General features: G+C 37.2%; 3 protein-coding genes across 3 annotated transcripts; all 3 read right to left on the reverse strand.

The window, feature by feature from the left end:
- Positions 1–5,120: 5,120 nt before the first annotated feature.
- On the reverse strand, positions 5,121–6,335 carry LOC133805305 (uncharacterized). The gene is made up of 2 exons (XM_062243444.1): positions 5,684–6,335; positions 5,121–5,366 (listed from the first exon to the last, which is right to left on the reverse strand). Exons 1-2 carry the CDS (start codon positions 6,333–6,335, stop codon positions 5,332–5,334), a joined length of 687 nt encoding a protein of 228 aa, XP_062099428.1. The 3' UTR covers positions 5,121–5,331.
- A 4,642-nt stretch (positions 6,336–10,977) lies between these two features.
- LOC133805306 (MICOS complex subunit MIC10) lies at positions 10,978–20,993 on the reverse strand. Its single transcript, XM_062243445.1, has 3 exons — positions 20,633–20,993; positions 11,794–11,936; positions 10,978–11,313 (listed from the first exon to the last, which is right to left on the reverse strand). The coding sequence occupies exons 1-3, from the start codon at positions 20,763–20,765 to the stop codon at positions 11,299–11,301; spliced, it is 291 nt and encodes a 96-aa protein (XP_062099429.1). The 5' UTR covers positions 20,766–20,993; the 3' UTR covers positions 10,978–11,298.
- A 6,051-nt stretch (positions 20,994–27,044) lies between these two features.
- LOC133805824 (uncharacterized) lies at positions 27,045–27,476 on the reverse strand. Its single transcript, XM_062243976.1, has one exon. It carries the CDS (start codon positions 27,474–27,476, stop codon positions 27,045–27,047), a length of 432 nt encoding a protein of 143 aa, XP_062099960.1.
- Positions 27,477–27,875: the final 399 nt, after the last annotated feature.

A 27,875-nucleotide genomic window follows, 5' to 3' on the forward strand; every position in this document is an offset into this window, starting at 1 on the left:
GCTATGTGGATAGCTGAATTGTTATTATCACAGTAAATAAATGCTAGAGTTGAGGAAGAAACATGTAGATCTTGAAGTAGATATTGCAGCCAAGTAACTTCACTTGTTGTAGCAGCAAGTGCTCTGTATTCTACTTCAGCAGAGCTTTTTGAAATGGTTTGTTGTTTCTTTGTGCTCCAGGACACTAAGCAGTCTCCTAGGAAGATGTAGAATCTTGTTGTAGTTCGTCTAGTGATGGAACATGATGCCCAATCTGAGTCTGAAAAGGGATGTAGATGTAGAGAAGAAGTCGAAGAATAAAGGAGTCCTTGTCCTGGACACCCTTTTAAGTAACGAAGTAGGTGGTGTATGGCTTGTAAATGAGTAGTGCGAGGGGAAGACATGAACTAACTTAGGCAATGAATCGAATAAGTGATGTCTGATCGAGATAGAGTCAAATAAAGGAGATGACCAATTAATCATCTATATTGAGAAGGATCAGCAAGGGGTTATCCTTGGTCGTTGTTTAGTTTGAGTCGAGGATCCATTGGAGTCTTTGTAGGTTTACTGCCTAGATAGCTCGTGTCTTCTAATAGTTGAAGTGTGTACTGTCGTTTGAGATAGAAAGAGACCAGCCTTGGACCTTGCAATTTCAAATCCGAGGAAATACTTTAATGTCCCAAGAGCCATGAGTTTGAATTGACTATGAAGAGACTCATGGAGTTGGTGTAGTTGAGTGAGACTAGGTCCGGTGATGATAATATCATCAACATAGACTAGTAAAGCGATGAAGGATTGATCTGCTCCTTTGGTGAACAAAGTATAGTCTGCCTTTGATTGAGTGAAACCATTTGCAATGAGAGCATCAGACAGCTTCTTGTACCATTGTCGTGATGATTGTTGGAGGCCATAAATGGACTTGTGAAGTTTGCACACAAGAGAGGTATCTGCACAGGAAGTATTAGATAAAGTTAGTCCTTTAGGCAAAGACATATATACCTCTTCATTTAAATCACCATTGAGGAATGCGTTATTGATATCCAATTGCAGGGTGTGCCATTGTTTGATTGTGGAAATGGCCAATAGAAGCTTTAGGGTGACCATATTGGCAACGGGAGAGAATGTGTCGAAAAAATCTAAACCCTCCTGTTGAGCATAACCTTGAGCCACCAATCTTGCTTTATATCGTTCAATAGTACCATTACTGTGATATTTGATCTTATAAATCCAACGACAGCCAATATGTGTTTTGTGAGGTGGTAATGGAACTATAGACCATATGTTGTTTTCTTGGAATGCTTGAAGTTCTGAATTCATAACTTGAACCCATGAATTGTGTTGACTAGCTTGTTTATAAGATGTAGGCTCATGATTTGTAGAAACTGCACATATAAGAGCCTTTTGAGAGGTAGATAAGTTAGAGTAAGAAATATAGTTTTGAATAGGATAAGGAGTTGTAGAATTGTCCTAAATTATTGAGTGGCATTCAAAGTCACGTAATAGGAATTCTGGCGGATCTACGAAGTGATTGTTGTGTGGGAGTTGACATGAAAGGAAGAGGAGAATCGTCATCTCCGTAGCCATCACTACTACAAAAAACACATTTTAGGGCTCGTGGGGTGCGAACCCTCTATTTGAGAAGAGCCTTAAAAACTTAGTTTTTTAGGGCTCGCATCACGTGCCCTAAAATAATGTTTTTAGAGCTCACAATGCGTGCCCTTAAAAGTTATATTTTTAATTTTTTAAAAAATTATTTATTTTTATTTTAAATTAAAAATTATGATTTAAATAAAACATTTATATACAAATCTACAAACTTATAGATTAAAATAACATAACTTAAACATTGAATTTACAAATTTAATAAAACAAAATTTGGAACAAATATAACACTACTACTTAACCTTAAAAAATATATAACTACGTTAGCAAAGTAAATAATTAACCACGCAAAACACTAAATATATTTACTTAAATAAAAATCACAAATAAAATAAAACACTAAATTCATTTTCAAACAACATATGTTTCTTCTTCTTGTCCTTGTACTCACCCCGTCACCAATAGTCTTTCCAAAGTAAAGATTAACTGTCATGAATTCCTTTTTAAAATCATCCCTAAAACATAAAAAATCACATTATAATACACGGAACTTGATTTTTATTATAGTATAAATAAATAAGTTTACTATAATTACTTCGAAAAAAATGACAGAAATTAATTAAATAAAGATCCATCAATTTTCTCTAAATTCCGACTGCATAACAGCTGTAAATCAAACATCCCAAAATTTAAAAACCTACATACACAACATATCAAACAATCCAGAGCCAAATAAATAACATAACAATTCTAATTATTAAAACAGTCCATTACGCATAATTAGATACAAATTGCACAATGATGTTTCATAACTCAAATTTATTAAATTAGTGGTTATAAATTTATACCCAAGCGCTGGGATTGTTATATGAGTTGAATGGTGATCGTTGGAGCTTGAAACGAGCCTCCACTCACTCTGAATGGCGATGGCCGAGACCCCACGACGGAGCTTCGGCGACAACCCACCACTCAACAGTGGCGGTTGAGAAAACAAACTACTAGGCTTCAAAGCCCAAGTCACAAGGAATGTCGTGGTGGTAGTGGTTTAGTTCGGAATGGCCTAGAATGGTCGGAAAATGCCCAGAAAGCTTCTGAATCTCCATGGAATCTGGCAAACACCCACGGTGGTTTTTGGGCCCGATCCTCAAGTGAATTTTTCTCCCCATGGTGTGCTGAGTACGATGGTGGTGGTGGATCGGCTCAGAGAGGCTTGAGGTGGCCGTATTTTTCTTGGAAAGCTCATGGTGGCGGTGACTTCAAGCGATCCGTTGACTGGGCTAGGCGACGCATAAGGGTGGCTGCTCGTAGGGGTGGGGGTTTCGGCGACCTGCGGAGCTGCCTGTGCAGCGCATGTCGTCAGCGGAGCAAGGGGCGGCGGCCATCAAGCCTGGCAGAGAGAAAATGCGAGGGAGAGAGAGAGCTAAGGGGAGGGAGAAAAGAGAGAGGAGTGAGAAAGAGGGAATCTGATTTTTTTTGGGGGGGAGGGGGGCCGAAAGTTCTGGGCTTTTAAAAAAACCCTACATTTCTTTATTTACTCATTTATCTAATTATTTACTCATTTAGTTTTTAATTATTTTATCAATTAATCACTTAATTTCTAAAAAGAAATCCTTTCAAATGTATACTTTTAATCACTTAATTTCCTATTACAATTTAAATCATATTTTCGTCTAATTAAAATGACTAAGACTATTTATTTCATTAATTTCCCCCAACTATTATAAATTTAACTTTATAATATAATTATGTCATAATTTCTTTTACTCTCAAAATTTAAAAAATATGAAATAATTAATCTGAAATTTGTAATCTACACCTAAAAGCATACCCAAAATAAAATTCAAGACAGTTAATATACATAATTTAAAAATAACATTTAAATATAAAATAAATATAAATAATTTTTTTTAATACTCTTTTAGGAAACTCAAGGTGTGCCCTTAAAATTCTTCACTAACTTGTGTACACGGAAGAATTTTTAAACCAAACCAAACCATAAATAAACGGTTTGGTGCGGTTTGGTTTAGTTTTAACCATATAACTAAATTATTAAATTTTAAAAAATTTTTTATTATAAAATAATTGTATTTAAATAATAATAATTTTAGCTTTACGCCATAAAAGTCTACAAGAAGCTTATTGTCTTTATTGTTGTAAGTTTAAGTATTTTGAATCATTTTATAGAAGTGAGAAAAAGAAATGTTTACTTTCTAAACAATGTGGGACTTTACATTTCTTTTTTTTTTTAGTTTTAAAAACTTGTGCATGTATTAAATACTACCAAAAACATATCATAAACAATTAAATTGTTTGGCTTGGATGGTTTGGTAGACTTTATATTAACTTAAGTGTAGGGGTTCAAACCTTTGAACCATCATTTCTAAAAATTATTTTTTTAGAAAAAATCATGGTCCAGTCCGATTTAATTTATTTTAAAAAATTAGAAACCGTGACCAACCCATTAAAGTTTAGCAATCCGGTTAAACTGAACCATCGAAAAATAGTTTCATTGGTTACGGTTTTTGGCGGTTTGGTGCGGTGCGGTTTGGTTCCAAACCGCTTTTTGCGGTTTACATGAACACCCATAGCTTTTAGGGTTTGCATCTAGGTGAGTGCACTAAAAAATTATCATAAAAAGGCGTTTTTGTAGTGGTGCATGTAGAGTCTCAGTAGCTAAAGGGATTATATCATCACCATCAACAGCCTGCAATGAAGAGTTAGAAGTAGAAACAGTAGGTTCAGTAGGCAAATAGTTAGCTACTGGTGTGTGAGATATTAGTGGAGAAGACAAAACTAACTGCTTGAAAGGATCAGATTCCAAATTGGAAGCATTTAATTTTTGAAAAGGAAAAATATGCTCATGAAAGATCACATTCGTAGAGACAAAAAATTGTTTAGAATTAAGGTCATATAAACGATACCCTTTAATATCTTGAGGATAACCCATGAACACACAAGTACGAGCTCTTGATTCAAACTTTGTTCTGTGAGCTGTCAAAGTAGATGCAAAAATCAAGCATCCAAAAGTTCGAAAATGCTCATACTCAGGTAATTTATCATACAATAGTTCATATGGTGTCTTGTGTTTTAGGTTAGGTGTAGGAATCCTATTAGTAATATAAGCAGCAGTGATGATACAATCTGTCCAAAAAATGATTGGAAGATTGGCTTGAAAATAGAGAGTACGTGCTACATTTAATAAATGTTGGTGCTTTCTCTTTGCAATAGCATTTTTCTAAGTGTTTCTACACAAGTAAATTGATGTAGAATACCTTTTTGAGAGAAAAGCTCTTTAAAAACCAATTCCGGTGCATTATCAGATCTAAAACACTTGAAAACGCAATTAAATTGTGTCTGAATAAGATTTAAAAATTGAGGAATAATAGTCAAAACGTCAGATTTTTGTTTTAGGAGATAAATCCAAGTGAACCTAGAACATCATCAACCAAATTGAGAAAATATCTAAAATTAGAATGAGATGGAATATGATAAGGGCCCCAAAGATCAAAAATACGATCAGCAAAGTGGTTATTATTTGAAAAAAGCAATTTCTTTTGTTTGGCCATAGGACAGATATAACATGGAGACGTCTTATGTAAGAGAGAAGTGTTACAGTGTAAATTTATTTTGAGAAAATTCAAATACTTAGTGGATAAATGTCCTAATCGTGAGTGCCAAGTTTCTGCTGAAGCAGCAAGAACATGAGAGTGACAAGATGCAGTGTCCAGTAGGTACGATCCATTCTTGGAGCTACCGCTGCCAATCATCTTCTTGTTGGCATTGTTCTGGATGTAAAAATAGTTAGAATGGAAATTAATTGAGATTCCAAGTGCTGTTAAAGAGCTATCCGAGATGATGTTGTATTTAAAAGAAGGAACATATAGAACATCTCTAAGTATTAAAGATTGTGTGACAGCAATTGAACCACTGTGATGTACCAGTAAAGTGTCATGATTTGGCAATATAAGTTTAGTTGGCATAGGACAGTGGAATTGGAATAATTTGACATTGGAGCATATATGTCTTGTTGCTCCAGAGTCTAATATCCATGACTCAACTAGACTAGGAGTGGAATTAGTAAATAAGATAATACTTGTGTTACCTGTGGAAGAACTAGGATCCGAAGTAGGCATACCAGATTGTTGATTAGCCAAAAGATTGAGCAGCTGCTGATATTGAGTGTTTGTCAACTGAGGAAGAAGTGTGTTGTTGTCATTTTCTTGTTTTGGAGTATCAACATTGGTCTGGAATTGATTTGCAGCAGCTTCTTTGGGTTGTTTTGGTTTGTTGTATCCGGGTGGATAACCATGGAGTTTATAGCATTTCTCAATTGTATGTCCAAGGACAGTACAATGAGTACAAAATGGCCTATTTTTGCGAGGAGGATAAGTCTTGGATGAGGTAGAATCTAATCTTTGAGAAGAGGATTTGTCTCCTTGAAGGGAAAAGGCCATTGGCGGTGTAGGATAAGCAGCAGTGGAAAGACCTCTCTGATTTTCTTCTTGAGTCACAAGATGAAAAACTATACTGAGTTCTACTAAGGGGTCCATAAGCAATATGTTGCCACGTACTTGTGAGTAGGTATCTTTGAGCCCCATAAGAAATGACATGATATATTCCATGTAATAGTGTTCTTGGAGCTTTTTTAACCCCTCCACATGTACAGTCGTTGCAGGTACATGTTGATCTATAATTGGAAAGTTCTTCCCAAATTGTCTTGAGCCGTGTATAGTACATGCTGACAGTTTGAACATCTTGCCTGAGATTCATCAATTCTTTCCTCAGATTGAAGATATGGGGTCCATTTTTTTGATGAATCTGACCCTAAGGTCATTCCAAATCTCTGCAGCTGACTCATCATACAACTTGCTTGCAGAGATTTCTTTAGAAACAGAGTTAAGGATCCAAGATATAACAATATTATTGTTACAGATCCAAGCATTGTACAAAATTGAGTCTGAAGAAGAGGGTTTAGAAATCGAACCATCAAGGAATCCCAGTTTGTTCTTTACTGAGATTGAAAGTTTCATAGCCCTGCTCCGAGAGGCATAGTTGTCTTGGCCAGTTAAAGGCTGAGAGACTAAAACGTTACCTAGGTTATCAGCATGATGAAGGTAATAGGGGTCAGACGGGTCTTCAATATGGGTTCTTGAATGTAAAGACTGAGAAATGTTATTGTTCTGAGATTTCAGATTGTTAGAGATGACTGGAACTTGAGAGTCAGCTTGTGGAGATGAATCATTGTCATTGTCTTGAGATGCCGCCGGAGTTCTTGAACCAGTAGACATGGCAAGAATATTGGCACTCGGACAGAATAGTAGCAAAAAAACAAATGGAAAATAGAAGAATAAGGAAAAAGAATAAGAACAAAATGTTCAAGAAAAAGAGTAGATGAACGAAAATTGCAGAAGCAAACGGAACAGAATGCGCTGCTTCGCCGGAGAAGAAGACACGGCTGAGCTGGTGGTTGATCGGAGGATCGATGGAAAGCTTAACTTTCCTGCTCTGGTACCATAATGCGAAAGAGAAAGTGAAAAAGAAATTATATTGAGAATGAAAGATGTGTGTATACAATGGAGGAGAACTTACAATATATACCTGATTAATTACCCAAGGCACTAAGCTAAGAGAATGATTAAGTCAACTAACTAACTAAACAAACAAATATTGCAAAAGGAAATAAAGATACAGAAATAAACTAAGAATCGTAATAAACCTAATAAAGTGTCATTTATTAATTTTTTGTGCTAAATTTAGCACTATTTTTACATCTTTCATTGGAGATGTTCTAAGGCCTTACAATTCTAACAAACTTGAATTCAAATCTACACCTTGCATTTTTCTGGGGTATATCATAAAACATAAAGGATACCTATGTCTAGATCAATCTCAGAATAGAACTTATATCACTAAACATGTCCTATTTTATGAGACTAGCTTTCCCTACTCTCCCCACACTCCAACAACTCTGTCTCATCAACGTCAACATAATTCCACAACCATTCTATTCACAAAACCGTCCACATAACTTCCATCAACACACACGGAGAACCATCTAACTTTTTCTTCAACTCCTAGCACTAACACTCCCTCCAACATTAATATACTAATACCAGAAAACTTGTCTTTCAATATGCAGGTTCCAACTATAGCTAGTACCTCACTATTATTTATATCTCAAGAGTCAAGACCCAGTAGATGTACCACCACAAACCAACACTCACCTGATGATGACCAGATCGAAGTGGGGCATATTCAAGCCAAAAACATACATGGCAAATGCCTCCTAAACAATCAAAATTCCCTCCACATACAAACAGGCAATTAAGATAACAACTGGACAGAAGCCATGTTACAAGAACTCAATGCTCTTCACAAAAATAAAACATGGGACCTAGTTATTTTACCACAAGGAGCTTCGCTCATAGGCTGCACATGGTTATTTCACCTTATGTAAAATCCATATGGGTCAGCTGAATGCTAGAAAGCCAGACTTACTCGTGGTTTTACTCAGACTCAAAGAATTGATTATTTTAAGACCTTCAGTCCAGTAGTCAAAACTGGAACTGTTCAAGCCAGTCTTACATTAGCCTTATCAAGAAGATGGTCCATCCGGCAACTAGACATTCAGAATGCTTTCCTCAATGAATAGCTTACAAAGGATGTTTTTATGCAGCAACCTCTCGGTTTTGTGGACTCCTTTCACCCATCCATCATATGTGTGCAAACTAAACAAAGCTTTTTATGAGTTAAAACATGCACCAAGGGCCTGGTTTCATAAACTTGATGCTGCTCCATTTAAATGGGGATTTACATGTTCTAAACTGAGGAAAGTAGGGGGAACAAATCAGACATTAGAGTAAGGTAGTGTTAGTGTTTAGAGAAACTAGGACAATGGCTTTGTTAAGGATAGTTTAGATACTAGTTAGTTATTACTGTTACTACCTACATGTCAGGTAAGTTAGTTATATTATTTACATGTTCTTGATTCTTGCTTCTTGTTTACTGTAACAAACTCTATCCTTTTGTATCGTTAAACTCTTCTATAAATAACGATCTGCTCTGAAATACAAGTGTATGCTGTGCTTTTTTTCACTACTGTTTCATTTTACACTTTTAGGCTTGGACGATGATTCTTCGCAAGTTACAAGAATTATGGGGAAGGAAGATCAAAGTTAGCATTCTTTATGATAGTTGAGCTATCCTATGGTGTGACAGAGAAAGAGGAAAGACATTACTTCAAAGCTTGGGGCAAAGTTCAGACTGATAGGTGTCACGGTGTAATTATCACCTTGGAGCATGAAAAATAGCTTCCGAAAAGAAAAGTCTTGTATTTCATGTTTTACTAATTTTACCAAATTGCTAAAAGAATAGCTAATTGGAAGAAGTATACCCGCCAGCATTAGTCCATATATTCATTGCTTTCATTTCATTCTCTCCATGATGGATTCTACTTTTGCAAAAAAAGACAATGATTTAGTATGATATTGGTTAAATTATATTAGTTAAATGTGTAGTTACTGCTGAGGTTTTTTTTTTGGTAACCAGTTACTATGATAATGTAAGTTTAACAGTATACACTAATTTATTCAAAACAGTTGCAATTAGGTAATCAGCTATCACAATTAAGTGGTCATGGACAAAACCTAGTAGTACTACAATTCTCCTCACAAAGAAGAGGTCCTAAGTTTGAATCCCCTTCCCCAATGTCAAAAAAACTACCACAATTAAAACGAAAAAAAATAAAGAATAACAGTTACTAAGTTGTATTTCTTATATTACAGATATTTTTCTTTTCCATCATCACTTTATAGTTTTTTTTTACCTGTATGTGTTATCTGAAATTAAAGATTGATTATAGTTTATTAGAAATATCAGAATAGTGGATGATATCATCTCTGCAATTCATTCATGGCAGCTACAATGTCAGATAAGTAACCACAATCGAAGATGATTGATAACAGCGTCGTGGTTGGAGTAAATCAAGCTGGAATTGTTGTGTTGTTGAAGAATAGGGATAGAGATTGGCATTGCTGCTGCGGGAAGACGGTGAAATTAAAATTTTGATCGTCACTTCTCTGGAAATCTACGAGTTTGTAAATTTTTTGAATCAATTTATGAAATGTCTGGCTATATAACATGTCAAGAAATCTTGTATAATATTATGACGAAATCTCATGTGTTTCAGAAAAATAACTAATTTCCTCCTCAATATAAAAATTTCTCTTTAGATAATATTGGTTTAGGGCATATGATTAGTCTTGTCTTTTGTTAAATGGGACAACTCCCGGCGCAACCAAAACATAGCAACTGAAAGTATATTGGAAAACTATATTTTGGTAAAATTTAATGAATTTGAGAATAAAATGATAATTTCCAATTCATTGTTTGCTTTTTGTTCTGACTATGATATCACAACTATCGAGTGATGGACACAACTCCTACCCAAAGACTCGAAAAATAGAGGCTCTTATTTTTTTCTCGTTTCCGCCTAAAACGTAAATTTCCATTTTTGCTCTACTACGCAATATCTATTATAGTAGTTTGTCAATATAATATCATTCTTATTCTGACTTCCATTATACATTATAATATCTATTAATGTTCCAGTAGTGCTTAAGAACCTTTTGGAGCATTTCATATGTTTGAATGCGAAGAATATCTTGGAAGAGTAATGATAAAAAATAAAAAATAAAAGAGGGTAGAATAGACCAAATGAATTGTGAAATACTGTGAATCAAAGGGAAGGACTGGAGGCAAAGTAACCCAGAGAGGCAATAATGTGATGACCCAGAATGATAAAGAACTAAAAAAAAAAAGATAATTTGAAACCAGAGTAAAAGATTGCCTTGTATTATACTTGAGATGTTTTACTCAAGCTGGCTACAAATGATGGCCAAGAAAGCTACTTATACTTGAGCATCGTGTACACGAGTAGCATGAGTAGCTAGAGAGTTGCCACTTATCTAAAATGTATATGGAAATATTATTCTATATAGTCTACAAAGGTCTATCTCTCTAAGATAACTAGAAAGTCTAGATACTATTAAACTAAAGTCCATCTTCTAGAAGGTTCCAAAGTCTTCAGGGGGAACTCTACCAAGATGATTCAACAGTGTTCTATAATCTTCTAGACTTCTAGAACTCTCTAAAGTTTTCTAACGAACTTCATGTTCTTAAAACCAAATTTGCACAAATTAAACAGAAAATTGACTGAGACTTGACACTAAGCTCTAAATAGGAGAAACAAGAGAGGTCCAATGGTGACTTCCCTTAATCAAATACAGTTCGCAGCAGAATTGCTCCCTTGTTATTGCTAGGTCCCCAACATTACACCCGTAAAATAATTTGGCAATAGAAAGGGATTAATAATAATGCAATAGAAGGTTAGGAATGTGGAAAACTCAAAGTGACTTGTCACGACCATTTTTTTTTAAATATCATTTCTTTCTCCCAGGAGTCAGTAACTGCAATGACAGCAGACAGAAAATGACAAACAATTATTCCTTTTTTTTCCCCTACTGCTCCTGTGATCTTACAGAGCAAAAAGGTGAATGAACTCTATCAAGTCCATGATAAATAAGGTCAACAATTCATCCATCAAAACAATTTTTCAAGTACATATTCAAAGCCATAGTAGGAGAAGAGCCAACATCAAAATTATGAAAATTTTATGTTTACCCAAGATTCAGTTTAACTTCAATGGCATGTACTCCATTAGTCTTGTCCTTCCTGAAGGAAATAAATAAACGATTACTAATACATCCACAGAGCAACAATAAAAAGACTCAAGTTAACACTATATTAACCAGTATGAGGGTAGTTATCACATTATACGATTGCTAATACATTAAATTACATTCGTTTCTTTTCTTATTTATCCTACTAACAATCTTATTTTACTAAAACTTTTAGCACAATAAGAGAAAAATAATTTGATTTGTTTCAAAAATTTGGGATAAGAACTGGCCCAAAAGAATCATATAATAACATCCAATCCCCAAGTTGGATGATTGAGCAAATTTTTGTTTATAATGAAACAATGGTTGAATGGCATCAAATAAAAATTCCCCAGGCAAACTATTGTTAAAACTAAAAGGGGTAAAAAACTATTGTTTTTAATTCAGGAACAAATAAAACTGTTCACTTAAAAAAATAAATGAATTGTTAATATTCAAATTTATAGTATATTCATTAAAACACTACTTGTACCTGAGAAGCTGGAGTCTCTGCAAACTTGGAAGCAGCCAACTTGGCAGGAGATCCACCAAATAATTGGGAACATTCATTGTATGCAGATCCTATGCCAATCCCAGCACCAAAAGCTACAGATGCCCAACGAGTTACAGGACTCCCTATAGGACAACACAGGACTCAAATTAATTTAAGAATACTAATATAAAATTTTAAAAGCATAAACTCAGTTACATGTAGAAATATATCTCATTATACTCCGGATACAAGATTCCAGGTCTCAGAGATGAACATTGAAAACAGCTAGATCTACATCAGTTTACTAATGAATGCAGGCCTTCCAACTTCAATCGTTAGAAGCCAGGTATGTGAAAGAACAAAATCCTGCTCTGAACAAGAATCAAGTACCAAAGTCACCAACGCAAACCTAAACAGTTAAGTTTATACAGCAATAAATAAGAGTTTACAACTCATACATCATAACTCTATGAATGCTCCAATAGATTTGGCTTTAGTTAGTTACGAAAGCTGCAGATACCAAATGTTAGAGCTACAAACAGGTCTACAATAATAAGATTTTTTAAATTGCATGAAGTGGAGAGGATCCGGATTCGCACAAAGGCGATATAGTTTCAATTCCATGGTAGAATTGGGATATTTAGATGGTAACTGATAATTTAGAGGAATAACTATGCATAGAGAAGTAGGAAGGAACATAATTACAATGACAATTACACATGTCCAATGAGCAATCACACAAGAAAAAGAACCTGAATAATTTGAAAGATATTAAAATCTGAATAAAAATGATTTTGTTGGAGGAAAATAAAATTCGACTATCGGCTACTGACGCATGTCGAATCTCCAAACGAGAGCTACATGGCGTGACTAAGAGAACATAGATATGTCCCGCTGTAGCGCAAGCAGCCACTATGCAGCTGCCTCCAAGAACGGCTCGGCTTCTAAGCCACACAAACGCCTCCATGTCACATTAGTCCATGGAGCTTGCAAAGATGCAAGCTTCTGCATAAGTGACGCGTAATTGATCGTTTCTTGACGCGCCCAATTTCAAACCCCCAATCATTTAGAACACTCCATCTACCAATGCCCCAATGCATTGGTAGGGGATCCTAGATACGATAGCAACCACGCGCCATTTGTCTTCCTTGAGATTGTACTCTTCTGCGGCCGTCATTCTTGGACCACTACCATCGACGTAGATCTTGCCCTAAATAGTTGCGATGACAAATTTCTTCCTTGAGATCTTCATTAGAGACCTCGCAGTGATCGTACCACTCTATGTATTGTAACAGAGAGTCGCACATGGGAGGGGAATCCTTGGTTACCTACAGTTGAAACGACATCGTCAGTGAGAATTGAGACTCTCCAAGGGCTTTCATTGTTGTTATCGTTTTGATTGCAGCGAAGATGGCAGTAGATGGTATGGCAGGGAAGGCCATGATGGCAGTAGAGATCGAAGAAGATAGGGGAGAGGAGGCAAGTCCAGCAGCGATAGATGAGGGAGAGATTGGGAATGGAAGAGGGTGGGAACTGAGAGAGGCAATCGAGGAGGATGTCTTCTGAGAGGGAAGAGATAATGGAAGAGGCGCAGTTGTTGCTATACGACGATAAGGATTTGGGGCCACGACTGACAACAAGGATTTGGGGCCACGACTGAAATGACAGTGGAGTTGTCGTTTGGGTTGGGGAAGCAGGTTTTCATTACCCATGAAAAGTGGCGAGAATTGAAGCTCTCTGACATCACATTGACTGGATTTCAGTTTGGGATGAGAGAGAAAAGGGTATTAAAGAGAGACTGAGGGAGAAATGGTCAATTTACTGGTCAAAGTTGGTCCTGGTTTAGTCATTGGTTACATATGTATCTGCGCCTTAACTGTCCAACCATGTGACACCACAATACAACATGAGAATTGTTTATTAAATAATGATTCTCTTGTTTAGCTAGGTTTATATTAATCTAAAACAACAACACTTCCAAACAATTAGCTGGAACACACCAAGATAACCTGAAATCTATCTGGAGCCTAAACCAAATCTGCAATGAGACTGAACAATGCAGAAAAATGTGATCCACTGATTCATTATCTCTATTACAAAGGTAACACTAACCCAGGGCACGGACATATAGGGTCTTCTTTTCTGCAACACCTCATAAACATTCACCCTACCACCCAAAACATGCCATAAAAACACCTTCACTTTGGGAGGTACAAGAACTTTCCACTGAGAGGAAGCCCACATGGGTTTTTCATCTTCCATGACAATTGAAAGAATATGAAAGGTTGATTTGCAGGAGAAGATCTCTGCACTATTCCCCTCCCAGTAGGCATTTATCCATCTTTGAAGTCTATTAGAAACTTTCCCAAATACGAGCTCCCAAAAACTTTCTTTGAATTATCTCCCAACAGCATCCCCAAATATTTCAAAAGCCAATGACCCACCACACACCCTATATTCTTTGCCTTCAAAAGCAGCCACACACCTCATCCAAATTCATCCCCAATAAATTACTCGTCATATTTATCTAAAAAACTGATGCATTTGAGTGACTCTAGTATAGCTTATTGGGCCTTCTATTTATAGAAAGCCCAATACTTGCTAAACCTAGAAGTTCGAAATACGAATGTATACATATATATATATATATATATGGGTACTCTTTTGCATTAATAATAGTTAGCTGATATCATTCTTTTAATTTGTCTCTGCAAGTTCCTCGAAAAAATCCCAAGTCTCTCGTAGAATGCCATAGTAAAACCATTCGGTCCCGAGGCCATATCTCAATCGCAACCAACAATCGCTTGCCTAATTTCATCTTCCTCAAAGGGTCTCTCACGCCATTCTGACATATATTGGGAGATCCCACTCCAGTCCAAACCATCAAATATCTCAAGAGAACTCTCTAGAACCATACAACATATATTTAAAATAGACCTATCTTCCTTTTCTTTTCTAAAGATAAATTTTTTTGACTTCCTTGCATTTAGCAAACTCTAAATAGCCTAGTGTTGCCATCACTCCTTGGCCCATTGGGACTTTGTTCTAGGTCTTGAAGCTTGTTCCTCTTCATTAACCATTTGATGCCAATCACCCTTCAACTTCTCTCTTTCTTTTTTTAAAAACTGGTACCAATTGCCTCCATACTCCAACCTATCCAACACCTAAATTCTTCTTCCCAAAGCTTGATTGATACACTTCTTACTCCCTATAACTTCTCTTCTCCACGGCCTCAAATGCTCCTTGACATTAGCCAACTTTTGCATAAATCTGAAACCATGTCAGCCGTGAACCCGCACCTCACACCACCATTTAGCAAAATCAGTCTTAAAAAGCTTTTGTTTCAGCCATATATTATCAAACTGAAAAGGAGCAGGCCCCCACTTGGTTTGTCTAGCAAATTGAAATTACTTTTCCCACCAGTTAGAAGAGAGAAATCTATCCAACCTACTACAAATGGCAACTTCTCTAAAATTAGACCAAGTAAATTGTCCTTTATTCAATCTAGGGACATGCAAAAAGAGTTCAACTATCAAAGAACTTCATACATCTAGTGCTTGTATGATTGTAAAACTTTTCTGTAGCATGTCAAACTAAATTGAAATCTTCCCCCAAACACTACTTATTTCCACATATACTACTTAACTCAGCCAACTCATCCGAAAACACATCTCTGCCATGATAGGTACTACATCCAATATACCCTACAAACTAAGTAACCCTTAGGGGTGTTTGGTATGCGGTTAGGTTTAGTGGGAATGAGAATGTCAAATGCAACCCATGCTTGATGAATTTATTTTCAATGGCTTGGGAGTTTGTGTTTCCAGGTGGGCTCTATTTTTTAGCTTGATTTGGTGATAATTTTGGACCCTTCAAACACTAGAATTTCATATTCCCTTAATCTAAACACCCCCTAACTCTACTCCCACCAAACCCAACCCCCAAACGCCCTCTTCCTCTTCTTGAATCCCAAGCTATCAATATAGCTCCTAAGCTTCCTACCAAGGGCAAAACACTCCATTCCTTAAATCTAGATTTCCATATGCTTCCCAAATCTTCCATCCATCTTCTCCATTTTCGTTTCTTGCACAACTAGAATATTAGGACTAATTTAACAGGTAACTTCCTTCACAACTCTTCTCTTTGAGGTTGAGCCACTACCTCTTATATTCCAAGCCAGAATCTTCATTATGCTTCTATCTTCTTTCCTCTATCACCTTTGCATTCTCCATAATTAATGTTTGATTGTAAATTACATAGCTCTCTAGAACCCTCCTCCTTAAAACTCTAGCTGGTCGCGTTGAGACATTCAACTATTCCACCTTTGTTAGATTGAATTTCTAATCCCATTTGAAACAATATGGTTTCAATCTCATCTCAATCCTCATCAATGACTTTCATATCTTGTGTCTCCTATGTGCACGATCTCAATACTACCATGCTCCTCTACCATACCTTTACTATCCCTATTACAATCTTCTTCAGCTTCCATAATAAATTGACCCAATTCTCTTTAAAATCTTCCTCTATATCTGAGGCATCAGTTGAAGTCAAATTCTCATCTGAATAACTGCTCTCTAATTGTAATTTAAACTATCCCATTTGGTGTTCTTCATCAACCTCTTCTTGCATAAAGAGGCCTTTCCCATCTTCAAAATCATCTTATAATCTTCAATTCAACGTCCCAAAACCAAATACCTTCCAGCTATTGGTTCTCTAATACACCTTAATTCCTTTCTCAGCTTTGCAACTAGTTTCCTCGTTTCATCACTTCTGGAAATTGCTCGTTTTTCTCCTTCATTCTCTGTCTTGTTGAATTTCGACTGAGAGAGAATGATACTTTAGGAAATTTCATTCTTTCATTTGGTGAAACCCTACTAGTCTTCCCACATATTCTCTAACGTGAGTTCACCCCTTCCTTATTAGCTCAACCCACCTTGCTTTTTTCCCCTAGATCAAGTCTACACTGTGGTTTCAACCTCTCACGAAAATGGGTCTTCCTTCTATGTAATATTGTGTAATATTGGCGGGCTATTACAAGGTTTAAAGAATTTTTGTTTTGAGACGGGGTTTCCTTCCAAGTCTAATCAGGCCAAAACTCTAAAAAACTTGCCCAATGATCCAAATAGCCACCACCCTCCACCCATATTCCCATTCCATCTGCTTTGCTAGTTGACGTTTATTGAAACTAAAAACCTGTGTTAATATTAAGTTAATATCAAAGGATCTATGAAGATACAAATGTATATTCCCCGTATCAATCGTAATATTAGGTTAATATCAAAGGATCTATGAAGATACAAATGTATATTCCCCGTATCAATCGTAGTCCCATCTCCACTGATGGACAAAAAGTAATGTTTGTCCAAGAGAGCAACCTCAATAGCGTCAGACATGCTATCACCTTGAGCACGTGTTCCATCTTTTTCCACAAAACCTTGAGAGTCCAATCAAACCCGTTCTCGTTTTGGCTAGTGTGCTAGTGTTGATGCCACATGTCCTCACCCCAATATCCCTTGAAGTAAAGTTCTCGTGTTTACACATTGTGGGTATTCTAGTATTGCCTCTGCCATCTCCAACCACTCCCCACCACCATCCTCACTGGATTTTTCGAGCAATTCGACTTCCCTTTACCCCTTTGGGGTGACTCCTCCGAGTATCACTCCACCCTAATCTAAACAATGATCTTTATTTCCTCAGACACAACTGTAAGCTCCTTATTTCCCTACAAATTATTCTTCCTCTACTTTCACACCTTTAGCTTTATTACCTTTGGAACCAATATGTTTCACAAACTCCATGAAATCTATAACTTCAACCATACGATTAAAAAACCTTGGCTATATAAAAGAGCCAATACAGGGGATCTTCACAAATTAAAAAATAAAGCCTCCTTCATCACCCCGAAATTTGAGTTTGGCATGATTCAGGAACTTTAAATCTATCGTGTCTCTATCAACATCGATCAATCCTTCGCAGAACAATCCTATCACTTTAAACACATGAATGTTCCACATGTTTAAAGGAATCCCTTCAACTTTGATCCATATAAAGCTACATTCCAGCTTCTTCTCCTCAAACAGACTTTGGAAACTCCAAGGAAGAATTTTGACCCTAGCTACAGCCAACAACTTGAGATGTCCTAGTTTTCCCATTTCCTCCTTTTCACTTAGACTGAAGCACCATAATATAGCTATGTCATCATACATAGGGCTGATTTCAAATCTTATCTTCATTGTTCTCTAGCCCACTTTGAATATCTTGCCAAAGAATCTGTCCATCTTCTCTTAATAAAACAAGTGCATTGTTCTAGTTTCTATTAGGTTTTTCACCTTTAATTAGATCTGGAAAAGAAATCCCTACCCTGAAGAAAAAAAAAAAAAAGACTTGTTCATCTAGGTAATTCCTTTCCTAATATCTATAGGATTTGAGCTCCTTGCTCAGTTCACCATGCTAGCTAGCCCAAGATTGATTCCATTCAAAACTTCGACTATCTGTGCATAAAATGTTGGTTTAGATTTCTCCTTAAGACTCCCACAATGTTATCTGAGCAATGTGCAAAGCTTTCCCAACCCACACAATTCTTATAGGCAAGCACAATGATGCTCCTTTTTGTCTTGTCGTACAACTTAGACATTTTTGAGAACACACCTCTCTTGCTTTGGAACACTTCTACAAATAAGCTCATAAAAGTATTTCTAAAATGTCTCTAGAAACTTGTCAATTCCCTAGGTTTGGTAAGTTTGATCATTGTCTGGAATGCCCAAAACGCAGCAGAAGCATCAACCGACATAAAGAGCTCATAACTAGACAACTTGGTCCTTTAAGAGATTATAACATAACCACTATCTTAACAATGGTTCAAAACAAACACTTTTTGTTCTATCCTAAAGCTCTAGTACCTTACTTGAACCATAGAAAGAGGAGTCTTGGCTATACTTCAGTCCATAATCAATGTAGCTATGAGTCTTTTCCTTACCATGATAGTGGAGTCGTGTTAGACGCTCTGTCCAATACCACAGCCAACAAGGCCACTGGACAACCATTCACTCACCAGCTAAAATTCAAAAAGAGGAGACAGGAGAGAGAAGAGAGCATATAGATAAAATTGAAGCTTTTCTAAGTGATAGTTTGTCAAACCGTCATGTTAATAGTACTTAAAATTTGGTACAAAATGAAACACATGGAAAAAAAATTAAGCCTAATGGTAAAGAGCTAAAGGAGAACAAGAACCTAGAGGAGTATTCTAAACAGAAAAACAAGCATGTCTAGTCCTACATAGTAAAAACAGAATAAACAAGAGCACATCCGTACTAAAATTGTTAAAAACTACTATTTCTGACCATTCATAGATTCTCAAAAGTTGCTTCAAGAATTTATTCTTCATTAGTGTGCAGAGCTTTTAAAATTGCAGGACAGCATAACTTAAGTAACTTGTTCAACTTTAATTATCACCAACCAAACTGAGATATATTATAAAGAAGTCCCGACTGTATGTAGCAGTACAAACAACAACAAAGCAAGACCACGTCACAAATGCATAATTCAAATAAAAATAACCAATAAAAGCTTCTAAAATCTGAGGCATTTTACACATTATTCAAATAGAACCAATTACATTTTCTAGCATCCAGGGCTTTTTATTCCCCCTGTTTATAAACTTTATAACATAGGAAAGCCACTTCAGCATCTTCTTTCAAGTTCTTACAAACGTGAAATAGATACTTCATTATTCAACAGGTCCTGTACTATACCGCAGTGACTTATTCAAGTTAGGTCCTGTATACTCTACAATTCTAGAACACATTCATGTTTAATTGATGGAAGATTTAGCATCCCTTAACTTATCCCACAGACAGTTATAAATATTTACATGACTTTTAATATACTTGGCATTTTGCACTTATTCAAGCGATTTTGGTAAACACATCTCACTAATTCCTATTGAGAAAGACATTTCAGTGAATTTTCCTATTGAGAAAGACATTTCAGTGAATATGAAGAGCAAATATATACATAGAGAGAGAGAGAGAGAGAGACGTGCATGTACCAAAATGATATTTATAGATCGCTTGGTATCAACACAAATAAATCAATAGAAACATATTCAGTATACGTAAAGTTTTAACTCCATAGAAAAAAAGTAACACAATGAAAATTCATCAAGATTCCAAGACAGGGACAGTAGCTGAAGACTGACGTTCGCAATCCTCAAGTGTATTCTCAACATCAAAAATAAGCAAAATGAAAATTCAAACGTCGTAATATTGCTTTAAACATCATGACCCATTAATTATTTAATGCTCTATAATGGAAACAAACGTGGATTGAAATTTGAAGATCATAGAATCTCTACTTCACTATTGTCCAGCCAAATTGTTGCAAGTGAAAATCAGCACATCTAATTTTTCTTTTAAACTTTTGTGACAGCACAAAAAAAAATCCTTAAGAAGATAACAGTGAAGTAGATGCTCGGAGAGCAATGGTCTTCATGGCCCCGATCAAATCAACTAATTCTCACTTGGTTAAAGAACACAAACAGTACTATTTAATAAATAACTCGGTATCCAAATGCAGAACCTAGCTTAATTCCCTTCAGAGGTCATGAATAAAATCCCCAACCTCAAAAGCAAGATAAAATTGAACTCCTCAATTATGTATGACGCTTAATCCGATTCTGAAACATGGATAAATTCTAATCCAGATTGCGATGGAGGCAGCCACAAAACATATGAAATAAGATTAAGAAATGAAAAATCCCAGCAAATTTTCTAGAGCCAAACAAAGGGATAACCATAAAAAAAAATGAATAAATAAAAAAGAGACAGATATAACTAACTGAAGAGAAGAAGACCGCCAAAGGCTCCACCCAAGGAAGAGTAGACGAAACGGCGAACAGTGAGATCCAAACAGGCATCCCATTTGGCGTTGACGTCGTATTGAGGTGGAATAGTGGTTTTGTTGTCCGCCATTGCACAACCAGAAAGCTCTCTCGAGTGTTTCTTTTTTAATTTATTATTATTTTTGGTATGAAGAACTGTATTTTGAGTTGTCCGTAGAAGACTAAAAAGATTTGCTTTTCCCCAAAGCTTTAGAATTGTCGTGTGTTTTGTGTTCTCCTCTGGAACTTACGTTGCAGACACTAGTTTGGGAAAGAGAACTACCGACTGCGGTGCGGACCCGATCTATCTTGACTCTAGGGCTTACTCTCTACTTGGGCTCCTCAGTTTTATATGAATTGGGCCTAGCCTTTTCCTGTCGTCATAGAAACATGCCCTTTAAGTACTTTAAAAAGAAAAAAATTTACATAAATAAGAAATTTGATGCCAAATATAATAAGTAATCTCAAATGTTACATTTAATAAGTCACTAAATTACTTTTTAGCAAGTAATATGATATATTGCACTTAAGTTATTAAGTTTTTCACAGCAAAAGTCACATTTTGCACTAATTCAGTGGGTCATTAGTCACTCCCGTTAAATCTAACAAATTATTTATTGACTTTTGTCACACTAAATTAGTGTAAAATGTGATTTTTCCAGCTAAAAAATATACTTAGTAGCTTAAGTCAATACTTAAGAGTACTTATTAACATGGGCGGAGCCAGCTCGCGCCCAAAAAAGGCATATACCCCTGAAATTGTTATCATAATTAAAAATATTGTCAAATATAATAAAATTATATATAATGCCCCCCTTTATTTAAAAGCCTGCAAGAAATAATAGAAAATTATTGGTGTAGTTTGAATAATTTGGCTAGATAATTATAAATAACCTAATGATCAACTACGAAAACATGATTTTTCATTAACAAAATTATTGGTATGCAAAAAGCTCATTGTTCACCACAAAAACACTATTTTCCATTCAAGAAAGTTAATCTAGTTTGGTCTTATGAGTATCTTAATTGGTTGACAATGAGATTATAATGAAATAATGAAAATTAGTCGTGGTATCTTATAATAGAATCAAAATTTAATAAAAGAATTTTTTTTTTAATATTATTTAAGCAATTGTTGTGATTCTGACTCGAATTCTAATTGATCCAGTCCAAGAAGCTCACAGTGTGACATTTTGAGGTGAAACTATATTGGAGAAAATTGGGACTGTAATGTTAGCAAAAAGATCTAACCAATAGGCTCGATCTCATTTAGAATGTACAATCACATATTGTAATACTCCCATTTTGTATTATTCATTTTGATTCATAATGAATTTTCTCTTCTCTGGTCATGGTTTTTTCCCGAAAGGGTTTCCACATAAAATTTGTGTGTTCTTTATTTTCTTATTCATTGCACATTCATTTTTTCTACATCTATGATATGTAAGTTTTATTAAAGAAAAAAAAATTATACCATGCCCCCTAAAGTAAAATCTTGGTTATGCCTCTGCTTACTTACTTTCGTTACTAAAAAACTACTTAGTAACTTAAGTGCATCCTTTCAAACTATTTATTGGCTTCCACTTCAAATTTTCTATATAAAACAAAATCAAAATATTCCTCAACTTACAAAAATAAGACTTTGCTTTACAAAAATACAGAGGTGTATGAGTGTATAGAATAGAATGGTGTAAAATCAATTCTTTTTTTTCTTGTCAACAAGTTTATTTTTATAAAAAAAAAAACATTTACAAAAATAATTATATGCCAATGTTTTGTAAATAACATTTACAGAACTAATTTTCAACTAAAAATATATTTTTATAACTCACATTTATAGAATAGTTTCTTAATTAAAAATATATTTTTACAACTAACATTTACGAAACTAAATAATATATTTTTGTAATTAACATTTACAGAATTAATTTGTTAACATAATTAAACATTTTTTATCCTAATGTTTTTGATAACATTGGATTACATAAAATATCTAGATGCTGATCTAGCAACGTGGAACTACGACAAGTTAATGCACTTGAGTGGCTAAGGTTTGCTCTCCTCGACAATTTGAATTCAACTATGCAAAGAACTCATTGTTTCTATGTTTGAGTTGGTTGAAAATGGAGGTCTAAAGTAGTGGCACCACAAGCTTCAACTAGCCTCCCATGGCGGCCAGTGATGAGTGAGACGACAGAACTTGGAGGTTCGGGTTTCGGTGGTCGGTGATCCTTTCTTGGCAATGCATGTCAACATGCAACGATGGTCTAGTAGGGATCAATCATGAAAATGGTTAAAGAAGAAGAAGAAGAAGATGTATTTTATATATATATATTTTTAGGAGAAGTACATTTTATTTTATTTTTATTTTTGGATGATGAGGTGTATTATGTAATTTTTCCTAAAAACAATAAAGTAATTTGTGGCGAAGCTCCCTAAGTAACTATATTTGTAGCACTTAAATGCTCAAGTAAAAAACATGGCGGCAAAACTCTTCATTGCAATTGATTTGGTGCAGTTGTAAGTACTTGGATGTTTAGTTTAACAAAAAACTTATATGGCGGCCACGTGGTCACACTTGATTGGCTCAAATCTTTTTAAATTTATAATATCAAATAAATTAAAAAATAAATCGTTTAAAAACTATAAAACTTAAAAAACTAAAAAATGAGTATAATTTTTTTTAATTAAATTAAATTTAAATTTAAATAAAATCCAAATATTAAATTAAAATTCATTTAAATTATTAAAAATTTCAAACCCACATTGAAACAAAATTAAAATAATTCATATATTATTTTAAGTTAAAGATTTTTGTAATTCAAAAAGTTTAATTTTTAATTTCTTAAATTATGTAAAACAAACTTAAAAGTCTAAATTTGTTGAAGAAAAACTCAAAAATCATGAACACTAGAGCCAAGCATGAATAAGTGGAGGCTAAGGACAACACTCAAAGGCACCTGAAGGTGACAGAGACCCGTCAATAAGGACAAGCTCGCGACTAGAGGAAGATGATTGGATGTGCACCACTAGCGGCAAGGACAAGTTTCCAACTGAGGAAAGATGATTGGATATGCACCACCAGCAATAGGGATGAGCTCACAATACGACTAGCGATGGACTCGTGAAATGGACAAACGATGAATTGGGCACTCTTGTGACGGCCAACGATGAATTGGGCAATGGGTTTGCAACGATGGCTAATGATGAGTGGGTGACTTGAGATGGGTGTACAGATTGTGTTTTCCTTATGATTTATGTGATCTAGATTATGAACAAAGAGCAAACAACTTGTCTACTTTGTTATTAAATAGTAAACTGTACGCCCTAAATATCCACGGGCTATTAGCGAGCTGAGAAAGGGCATAATTATATCAGCCACGTGGATGACACATCCCCGGAGCTGCTGTTACCAGGTCCTACCTCTCTAGCTCGAGGAAACCAAAGGCTTAATGAGAGTACTAAGGAGTCGGGTCAGAAGTATGGACACGACGGGCGGAGGGTACATCAAGCTCGAGGTACGAGCTTGAGTTGGCACCTCTGACCCCTTATAAAGTCAACCACGCAATGTAAACGTGCATATATCAGACATCACGTGTCTGATACATCCCTGAATTCTCGAACACGCAGCATAAACATGCGTGTTCAGGCACCCACGATTGGGTTGGGCCGTGCGGTCCATTATCCCCCTTACCTATTGATTAGACCACACTTCATTGTCAGGTTTTAGGAATTAATCATGAATGTCACAGAAGTGACATGATGGACAAGAAGGTCACGGGATGACCTCCCTTGCCAACCCACAGGTGCCCTCTCCCTATAAATATGGAGACCCTGGGAGTTGCAAGGGGTTGGATTCTATTTTGTAAAGAAATACCTTGTAAAGAATATCATAAAGATAGCAATAATATTGGCTGGTGGACTAGAAGGATTTTAACCTTTGAACCACCTAAAAAAGTATTCGTATCACCATTTTACTTTGAGATCATTCATCTATTACGGTTCATTATTTAGCACTAATCCCACTCTTTATTCTATTAATTATCTGTTGCCGAAGAACCGCGTCAATAGTTTGGTGCTTTCATTGAGAGCCTGTTAGATTGGTGTTATCGCAAATACCCAGCCATGGTAATCACTCGCTCAAGACATGGTAACGAGGCGGACCAACGTGATGGGCAGGAGGCCCATCATGCCGCCATTTTCGATGATCAGAACCCTGAGGTTCAGCAGCGGCCGGGCAAGCAGCCAATAGGCCAAGATGACACTGGAAGTTCGGCTCCCCAGCCATCCAATCCGAACCCAAATTTTTATACGATGGTGGAAATGGAAAATGCACAGCTGAGGAGTCAGCTGGCGAAAGCTAACCAGCAGATTCAAGAGGTTTTGGCCCGATTACCCCCTCTTACAACCGACGCTAACGTCTGAAAGAGGCAAGGCGAGACTCATAAGTCCTGCCGGGGTAATCGGTCCAGGCCCAGTCAGTCGGCCAGACCCCAGCATCAAATTCCACTCCCACGTAGCACCACCGGGAGACCACTTTTGAAGAACTACCTAGGGCCGAGCAACAGTACAGCCGATTGGTCCGGACCTCAACTCCCAGCTCACTTCCGTCCTCGAGCGCACCCAGGAGAGCTCGAGGGGATTCGCGAAGGAGATCCAGGGAGGGCTCACAGCGACAGCCCGCCCCGGCCAGCCGTCCTGCACCCCGCTCAGACCGCCGAGCACAAGACCCGGAGGATGGTAGAGCGGAGCGGCCGCGGCCTAACCTGATCCGCCCTGACGGGACTAGGATCGCATCTCCGGTCAAGCATCCTCCTTCACCGATAAGGTACCCGTCTCCTCCCCAGCCAGTCCGAGACATTCCGGCTCATGAGAGCAGTAGGAGAAATCCTCCTTCCGTCGGGCCTTCCCATCGTAGTCGGGCGCCCAAAGAAGTCTCGGATCCTCATCCCCAGAGGCGGGCTCCAAGCTTCTCAAATGGGAGCTATTGGACCGGAAGCCATCGAAGCGACCTCTCCGGTGGAGACCTGCGCCAACGCTCGAGCTCGGCACAAAGTCCTCAGGCCACCCCGAGGGGCGACCTCCAAGATCGTCTAAACTCTCAAAGGGGAGACCATGTGGGAAACGGCAGCTGCGCTCGCCAAAGGGAAGACCTGTCTGAAGTACGCGACAGCGGGAACATCCCATATAACCTATCTCAAGATAGGAGGGACAATAACCCGCCAAACGCGTACAATGGATCCAGAGTTGTTGAACAGCTCCGGAACAACCAAGGAAATCAGGACAAAACCCTTGAGCGTCTGGCTCAGATGGAGGAGCTGATGAAGAAGCTCCTATCAGAAAAAGAAAAAGATGAATATGATTCAGTGGACGAACTTGAGCTCTTCGCCCCCAGCATAGCAGCAACGGCGTATCCACCCGGTTTCCGTATGCCTCACTTGTCTAAGTTCAACAGAGACGGGGATTCGTCAGATCATCTAGGTATGTTCAATACCTTGATGATGGCCCACAACATTGGTCCCGAGTTGAGGTGTCTAATATTTCCTTCCACCTTATGGTCGGTGGGATTTGTCTCAATGAACACTTTGGTCATTTTATCCCCACTATGTGCACATATATGTTATATGGGTGTTTTCATGAAAAAAGAAAAAACAAAAGGTAACGATTGGGATGAAAAATGAAATGTTCTCGGTAAAGATAGGTAGATTACAAAGGTGCTTATGGTAGTATTGCATCTATTGAGCCTTTTGGGATAACCTTCTTAATCCTTAACTATTTAACCTGACATTGCATACTTAGACAAAGTAATGACATTCTTGCCTTAGATATGGAGGTCTTGCTGATAATATTTTTTTAGGTGCTCTGTGTTCCATGCTCTGGGCACCATGGTATCATCCAAACATGCTAGATTGTAGGTGTTAGGGGGCACCACCTGGGCAACTTGGTAGGGTCCCTCTCAGTTCACCCCTAGTACACCTGCCCCCGAGTCGTGAGTGTTTGGCAGGACTTTCCTTAACATGAGGTCTTCGACCCTGAATGTCCTCTCTCAGACCCTTGAGTTATAGTACCTTGCGGCCCACTGTTGGTTCGTTTCCAACCTCAGCTGTGCATTTTCTCTTCTCGCCTCCAACAGGTCCAAATTTTCAACAAACATTGCGTGGTTAGCCTAGTCATCGTATGCTTGTACACAGAAAGAGTTGAATTTCATTTCTATAGGAATAACAACCTAACACCCATAGGCTAAGGTGAAAGGTGTTTCTCTAGTAGTAGAACAGGGAGTGGTCCTATAGGCCCAAAGCACATTAGGCAGTTCTTCGACCCAGGCTCCCTTCAACTTCTCCAATTTTGTTTTCAGGTTATTTTTTAGGTTCTAGTTGATGGCCTCCACTTGTCCATTGGCTTGTGGGTGTACTAAAGTGGAAAAAGTCCTCCTGATCCCCATTTCTCTACAATATTCATCGAACAACCCTCTTTCAAATTGGGTTCCGTTGTCGGAGATTATCTTGTAGGTCACTCCATACTTGCAGACGATAAACTTGTTGACAAAGGTGGTGATTTTCTTAGCTGTTATATTGACTAGAGGCTCTACTTCAACCCATTTAGTAAAGTAAGCTAATGCTACAACCGCATACTTTGCTCCTCCTCTTCTTGTTGGTAACGCGCCAATCAAGTCGATTCCCCACATAGCAAAGGGCCATGGACTGGTCATGCTCACTAGCTCATTTGGTGATTGTCTAGGGTAGTTCGCATGCCGTTGGAACTTGTTGCATCTTCTTGCGAAGTCGCTCGCATCCTTTTCCATGGTAGGCCAATAATACCCCTGTCACATGGCTTTTTTTGTCGTGGATTGCCCTTAGCATGATTTCCACATTCTCCTTCGTGTATCTCTTGTAGGACCTTCGAAGCCTCCTCTTGGAGAAGCCTCTTTTATACAAGACTCCATCTAGCGGGGTGTATTGGGTGGCTTTGTAAACCAGCTTACGGGAATCCTTTTTGTCCAAAGGCAATGTTCCATCACTTAAGTACCTCGAGATGGGTGTGGAACATGAATCCCCGGGATCATTAACCATGTGAACTTCCCCCTCTGCTATACTTGGTCTAGACAGGTATTCCACGGGGATGGACTTAAGCATATCTTCATCTCGAGTGGAGGCGAGCTTTGCGAGAGCATCGACATTCGTGTTTTACTCTCTTGGGATTT

Source organism: Humulus lupulus, chromosome X (assembly GCF_963169125.1).
Source record: "Humulus lupulus chromosome X, drHumLupu1.1, whole genome shotgun sequence".
In the NCBI taxonomy this organism is placed as follows: Eukaryota; Viridiplantae; Streptophyta; class Magnoliopsida; order Rosales; family Cannabaceae; genus Humulus; species Humulus lupulus.

Bases quoted from the DNA above. Each gene is read 5' to 3' on its own strand.
- LOC133805305 (XM_062243444.1), bottom strand. From the start codon at position 6,335: ATGTTCAAACTGTCAGCATGTACTATACACGGCTCAAGACAATTTGGG. The intron at 5,367-5,683 runs GTAACACAAGTA...TTTTACATCCAG, and splicing joins GGATCCTAGTTCTTCCACAG to AACAATGCCAACAAGAAGAT.
- LOC133805306 (XM_062243445.1), bottom strand. From the start codon at position 20,765: ATGGCGGACAACAAAACCACTATTCCACCTCAATACGACGTCAACGCC. The intron at 11,937-20,632 runs GTTAGTTATATC...GTTGTCCTATAG, and splicing joins TGGCGGTCTTCTTCTCTTCA to GGAGTCCTGTAACTCGTTGG.
- LOC133805824 (XM_062243976.1), bottom strand. From the start codon at position 27,476: ATGGAAAAGGATGCGAGCGACTTCGCAAGAAGATGCAACAAGTTCCAA.